The sequence below is a fragment of the Octodon degus genome, unplaced genomic scaffold, assembly GCF_000260255.1.
Source record: "Octodon degus isolate 3935 unplaced genomic scaffold, OctDeg1.0 scaffold00070, whole genome shotgun sequence".
Classification (NCBI taxonomy): domain Eukaryota; kingdom Metazoa; phylum Chordata; class Mammalia; order Rodentia; family Octodontidae; genus Octodon; species Octodon degus.
This window is the reverse complement of record NW_004524646.1, coordinates 5,622,382-5,629,422: the sequence shown is the minus strand read 5'-3', so window position 1 is coordinate 5,629,422 and position 7,041 is coordinate 5,622,382. Positions and strand designations below refer to the sequence as shown.

At 46.0% G+C, this 7,041-nt stretch overlaps 1 protein-coding gene across 2 annotated transcripts; it reads left to right on the top strand.

Annotated features, from left to right (window-relative positions):
• Nucleotides 1-2,370: 2,370 nt before the first annotated feature.
• Tmem251 (transmembrane protein 251) lies at nt 2,371-5,032 on the top strand. 2 transcript variants are annotated; one of them, XM_023719600.1, is made up of 2 exons: nt 2,371-2,444; nt 3,601-5,032. In XM_023719600.1, exon 2 carries the CDS (start codon nt 3,617-3,619, stop codon nt 4,010-4,012), a length of 396 nt encoding a protein of 131 aa, XP_023575368.1. In that variant the 5' UTR covers nt 2,371-2,444; nt 3,601-3,616; the 3' UTR covers nt 4,013-5,032. The 2 variants fall into 2 exon arrangements, with proteins under 2 accessions (XP_023575368.1, XP_012371042.1); XM_012515588.2 differs by lacking the exon at nt 2,371-2,444 and adding an exon at nt 2,451-2,886.
• Nucleotides 5,033-7,041: the final 2,009 nt, after the last annotated feature.

Genomic DNA, 7,041 nt, shown 5'->3' with positions numbered 1-7,041 from the left:
AACATATGTAGTGACAGACTTTTTGGGCAAGTAGGAATAACAAAAAATTCACTAGGGATTACTTAAATAAACATTAGTATAGAATGATGTCCCTCCTCGTCAGTGACACATTTGGAAGTCTTTCAACATGCTCGGAAACGACAGAGACAAAGCTGCACAACGAGTTGGCAGCACAGCTTGGGACTGGTTAACGTTTACTACTGGAGTGACCTACCTCACGCTCTGCCCACTGCAGCATTCCTTGCTGGCTGCCCAAGATTCAGGTGACAGGGGTCTTCTCCTCCTCAGTGACCTCCTTGTGTATCAGTGACAGCAACTGAAATAAACCTGGGCCTGGGCCACTCTCTGGCAGATTAAGCCGTCTTTTAGCTGCTCTGCTGACTGTCCCAGCAATGCTTTGGCCTAGTTGGGCCTGATTCACACCTTTCTCAACTTCTCCTCTCTGTACCAGCTTCTTCTTCTCCTTCTCCTTATTATTATTTTTTTTTTTTCCAGAACTGGGGATTGAACTCAGGCTCTTGTGCTTGCCAGGGAAGCCTTTTTATTCTACTGAGCCATCTCCCTGGCCCCCTGTACCAGCATCTGAAATAAAGGTTCCAGACTTAGTGTGTAAGCAGACAACTTTTCCTTATTTTCCTGATACGTGGGTGGATATTTCACCTGCAATTCTCCAAGATTATCAACCCAAATACTGGGGCCTGCAGGACTGTAATTACAGGATTGTCTCCCCCCCCCCTCCTCTTTAGTACCAGGGATTGAACTCAGGACCTTCTGCTTGCCAGGCAAGCACTTATTCCACTGAGCTATGTCCCTGGCCCTGGATTACTTGTCTTGAGGATGCAAATATCAAATGCTTGGCCTCTGAGGCTTTAAATCACTTTTTCTCTACATCTGACACTTTTCATAGCATTATCAAAATGGTATGGAACATTCAAGGTCCAAATTCTTTTTTGTTGTTAATACAGGGTCTCACTTTGCTACACAGCTCAGACTGGAGTAGTCCTCCTGTTTCAGCCTCCTTAGTGCTGGGATTACAGGTGTGTACCACCATGCCCGTTTTTGGTGGCTGGCACAACACACCTGTGGTTCCAGGGCCAGCATAGCATGTGGTGCCAGGGATTGAACCCAGGTCCTTGTGCTTGCTAGGCAGGTGCTTAGACCATGGAGCTATCTCTCCAGCCCAAGTCCAAATTCTTTTTCACTTGGTTCTGGAGGTTCCCAGCCTGAGACTACTCTCAGATTTTTATACTTAAAGTACTGCAGGATACACTGAAGGGCTTTATCTAATGCTGGTGTCAACAATGGGTCCCCGGGCCTGCCCTGCAGGGCGCTGGGACAGCAACTGAGACTGGGCATGGTGGAGCTGGCCTATAATCCCAGTTGTTGGGAGGCTGTAAACAGGTGGATCACTATGAGTCTGATCTAGTAGTGAGACCCTGAACACCCTGTAGACCCTTCCCTAAAAAGCAATGGAATGGGTCCTTCATTTCAGGGCTCATGTCCTGGTTTATGTCATTATAGTTATTTCCATATCCAAGAGCTGAGGTCAACTCACCCAATGTCATGTCTTCTTCACTTAAAAATTCATTTAATCATCTGATAAACTCATTTTTTTGGGTCAGGGGGCTTGAAGATCACTCTCCAGAACCCTCCTTGTCCAGGTATCTAAGTGGGAACCAGAGCAAGACTAGTGTTTTCAGTAAGCCGGAACATCCTTCCAGTCTTACTCCCCTAAGGGCCAGACCACCTGCAGGGCCTTTACAATTTGTCAGCCTGCCGGGGCACTTGCCAAAGGGCCCGGGGATATTGGCAATGAAGAACGCTTTCTGAGGATTCACGCCCATCTCCCTGCACCAGTCCTCCAATTAACTGTGGTGTCAGGATGCTCGTGGGGTTTAAGATGTAGTTTGTCGGGTACGCAGACGCCCGGGTACTTCATAGTACTCCTGCATGCCACCTCACATAGGGCTTGGCAACGCGCCGAGGTGCGGAAGGCTGGGGACTGAGCTGGCAAGTCCGTTAACGGACCCGCGCCCTGCTGCAGCCGCCGTCCGGAGCTCAGGGTGCAGGCTGCACCCTCGGGGCTCCCGGCGAAGGTGCTGCTCGTCCCCCTCACCGCTATCCGCGGCGGAGCCCGCGCCGTCTGCCGAAGACCCAGAACCAGGCCGGCTCCCGGATGCGGGGCCGCCCGGTCCCCACCGCGCTCTCCGCGGCCAGGAGTGACCTGGAGGTCAGAGTCGCAAAGGAAGCACAGGGAGGACGGCGCGCCGCGCGCCTGTCCCGCGGCACCAGCAGTCCCGATTCGCGCGTCCCCGGGCGCACGCAGGGCGGCGGCGTCTCCCGGACGTCACGAGGAGACAGGCCGCGAGCTTCCGGCCCGAGGCGGAAGCCCCCACTGCCGCGGCATCCGGGACGGCGGGCGGGCGGGCCACTCGGACAGGAAGGTGAGACCCGGGACCGCTCAGCTTTGCAGGCAGCGTCGTCAGGCGGTCCCCGCCGGATGCTGGGCTCGCTCTGCGGCGGGGCTGCGAGGCCGAGGCCTGGCGCCGCCTGCTCAGCTCGGGTCGCGGCGGCGGCGGGCGCTGCAGGGGGCGGGGCCGGATGCCGGGGAGGCCCGGGAGCCTCCTGACCCGCCGGGCGGGCGATCGGACGGCTCCGGCCGCGGCGACAGGCACCTGGCCGCCGCGTGACTACCCGAAGGCACGCAGTACTTAATCACAGTTAGCTTGTGCTCCAGGCTGGCGGTGTTCATGTCTCCCCGAGCCGGGTAACCCAGGGGATTTCTTTTATGGTGGCTTGCTTTGAAATGCCAAAGGCACCCGATTACTCAGAACCGAGTGACTCTTTAACGCTTGCCGCGGGAACAGGAAGATTTTCGGGACCACTGTAAGTGTTCGAGAGTTGCTGTCTTAACATGGGGCCTCTGCCATTGCTTTGACTAGTAGAAGCCCATATTGAGGTCTGGAGCAATAGTGTAAAGGCATAAAGCTGTATAAGTCAAATGTCCTACAGGATACTTTCGGTTTCTGAAGGGAAGCTATCCTGGACTTAGTTAATAAGCACAAGGTAATGATTCATTTTGTGGGATTCAAATGAAAAGCAGAACTCAGTATACTGAAACCAGTGTTTTGTACTTGCTCATAAGTGTATTGAAACAACCACCTGTAAGTTGATGGCATTTAAGGTAAATGTCATTTAATCATTTTTAAATCTTGAATATATGTTAGTGGGATATTTTAGAACTCTTGGGACTAAACCAGCTACACTGGGTGTTCTAGAAAATTTTGTTCTGTTCTAAAGACAGGATCGGGGCCGGGGAGATAGCTCAGTGGAATAAGCGCTTCCCTGGCAAGCGCAAGGGCCAGAGTTCAATTCCCGATTCCACCAAAAAAAAAAAAAAGAAAGAAAGAAAGGAAGATAAAGACAGGATCTCGCTATGTAGAGCAGACTGGCTTTAAACTCACTTTGTAGCTTAGACTTGCCTTACATTCCTGGGGGTCCTCTTGTCTCGGAGTCCCATATGTCATCACCGGGGCTGAACCAAGTACATCTGTAAGAGTTGCCTTGACAGCCTTACTAAACCCTATCTTTTTATTTAAGGCACAGAGCATGGAGAATGATGAACTTCCGTCAGCGGATGGGATGGATTGGAGTGGGATTGTATCTATTAGCAAGTGCAGCAGCATTCTACTATGTTTTTGAAATCAATGAGACTTACAATAGGCTGGCTTTGGAACACATCCAGCAGCACCCGGAGGAGCCTGGTGAAGGAATCACATGGACACACTCCTTGAAAGTTCGGTTACTCTCTTTACCTTTTTGGTTGTGGACGATCATTTTTCTGGTACCTTATTTACAGATGTTTTTGTTTCTTTACTCTTGTACAAGAGCTGACCCCAAAACAGTGGGCTACTGTATCATTCCCATCTGCTTGGCAGTTATTTGCAATCGCCACCATGCATTTCTCAAGGCTTCTAATCAGATCAGCAGACTACAATTGATTGACACATAAATCAGTCACCGTTTTTCCTTATGATTACAAAACTGCCAGAACAGTTTGGATTGTGATCACACGACTGCATTTTCTTCACAGATCTCAGGAAGTTGTGGGGCTGAGGCTTTTTAAAAACTGTGGCTAGGGACCTATATCTAAATAATGACTTTTTAGGGAAAGCCTGAGATATAGTACTACAGAATCATGTTGATGATTTCAGATTTTGGAAGTAAAATTGTGTCTTGTTACTTTCATTGTTTAGAAACTTGAGTATTTCTACTGTACTGTACAACATAATGATAATTTAGTTTTTCCTTTGGGGGAAAAATGAACGAACATTTCCATCATGTTAAGTGTAAAAAGGTCCGTAACAGATGGTTATAAAGTTTAAATTTTATATAATTACTTGACTTCCTGTCATAGCTAAATTGAATGTTTGCTTTCAGCTTCTATGGAATTGGTATAAATTATTGAGGTGACTGCTGTGGGTTTTTTCACTGGTGCTGGGGATTGAACCCAGGGCCCTGCGTATGACAAGTACACACTCTACCACTGAGCCATATCCCCAGCCATGATGGCTGTCTGATAAGAATCTGTTCTTTTTCTGGGTAATGGCTAGATTAATCATTACTAGTGTTACTGGTTTTAAAAAGCTGTAGGAAGAGACTAAAGGCCAGTCTAGAAATAGCTTACGCACAGGAGATGGGAATGGGGTGGTCCGTGTAAGTATCACAGGTGATGTCCTCCTTCAGAACATATAGTTATACTGCTGTTGTCCTGAGATGGCAATTATTACCCTGATTTTATAGATCAAATTGAGGCAGAAAAATTAAGTAACCTGTTAAAGGTCACACAGCTACTACACAGCAGAATATCAGGGTTACAACAGGCATGCTGACGCTTGTGTTCCTTACCTGTGCTATACTTTGCTTTTCACAGATGCTGAATGTTTAAGCACTGTCTCCCTAGTCATGCCAAAGAATGGAAATGGCAATCTGAGAAAAGTTTCTGTTTGAGCTACTAAAAGCCTGAGAATTAGTGACCTCTGCTTTATGTCACATTTGACCAGAAAGGCTAAGCATTCCACAGCAGAATTTTACTGAAAAGATAGACCTGGTACCTTTGTAACTCAAAAGCAACAGAATCTCCCTTATCGCAGAGAAAGTTCTAGTTACTGAATACTCTGATGTAGTACACTCAATTTTCCAAATAAGCAGCAGTTTGAAATGCCAGTTTCTGATGGGATCAGATAACCAAAACCACTTATCTTATTCGAGTACTCAATAGGCATGCTACAGGCGTTATTTTTTGAGTGTTTTCTTTTTTTCCTTCTCTGTAGCCCTATAAACAGGTACTGTGTTCTGGTGCTAGTGCCACTTTACTGAAAAGTAAGTCTAAGCCACATGGGAATTAACCTGTCCATGGTCACAGAGCAATTTTGGCATTGTCTTCTCAAAGAAAGGACAAATAAACTGGGTGTAGTAGCACTCCAAAGGCTGAGACATAAATATCACCGGGAATTGAAGGCCAACTTGAACTATACAGAGATCCTATCTCAAAAAAACAAGCAAAAACAATTTTACTTTTTTTTTTTTTTTTTTTCTTGCGGAACCAGGGATTGAACTCAGGCCCTTGTGCTTGCCAGGGAAGCGCTTATTCCACTGAGCCATCTCCCTGGCCCTAACAATTTTATAAAAAGATAAAAAATCACAAGTCATGGAGTTCTCTGCTGTTTTATTAGTCTTGCAGAATGGTAGTTTGAAAATTAAAATTATTTCAGTTATTTCTTATAAGTACTTCATGTTTGTGAGTTTGCTACCTGTAAAGTAGTAATTTCTGTTTAATGAAGTAGATTGGTCTCTTTGTGTGCAGGGTCTCACTACGCAGCTTGGACTTGTAGTGATCCTCCTGTTTTCAGTCTCCCTAGTGCTGGGATTACATGTGTGCGGCACCACACCCAGACTCGGTTGCCTACTCAGCACACCCAGCGGCTGGGCGGAAGCAGCATGTAGTGCCAGGGATCAAACCCTGGCCCCTGCGCTTGCCTAAGCAAGCCCTTAGTCCCTTGAGCTATCTTGCTGGCCCTAGATTGGTTTCTTTTATACCTGTAATTCTTGAATTTTGCACTTTGGAAAGTAAATGTTTACTGTATCTCTGATGATTGTACTGCCCTGATCACAGAAATATTACAAAGGATTAATGTATTTACAAATATAAGGACAATTTTCAGGTTACAGAGTTAATCTGCTTTTTTATTAGGATTTATCCAAGATGTAGTTATGCCTAGGTTTTTTTTTAATGGCTATTTAATAGTTCAAAGCATTCCTTTGGTAGGGTAAAAGGGTAAGATAATCGAGGAAGAGACTGAAATGGATAGGAGACAGTATAACAGCAAATCATTTGTCATATTCACACTGCAGTACAAAAAGCAGTGAATACAGGGTTATGTAGTGAGATGAGTGGCAAATATGTAAGTGCTTCAGGGACTTTAGGGAAGGGGCAAGCTTCTAGGATCCATAACTCCTGTGTGAAAAACATGAGGCTGTCTCACACTTTGATTTATTAAGTTTTTTTTACTTTCAACTAGAAATAGTACTGTCGTTTTTTCACTGAAACAAGTCATTTTTCTGGTTTCAAAGACATTACCAGTTTTTTAAAGGGAAAAATGTGATTTCCTAAAGTTTGAAAGCATGATTAAATTTTTTTTGTGGGGAAGCAGAAATATGAGATCAAGTGCTCCCATGCAAATAACTGCACCGTAAGATAATCAAACCAGTGTGTTCATCAGTAGTAGTAGTCTGTTTAAATTATCTAGTTGTCTAACTTACCTTGTTATCACTGGGACAAAATACCTGACAACTTAGGAGTACATTTTGGCATTTTCACTCCATGTTCAGTTGGCTCCAAGAAAGGAGAGGGCCCAGTGGAGGAAAGCTGCTTATACCTTAAGAGGCCAGGCAGGGAGACGGACTGTGTAGGTCACAGCCCCAGAAACCTGACTTCCAGTCAGATCAAACTGTTGATTTCCTTTTTTTTTTTTTTTTTTT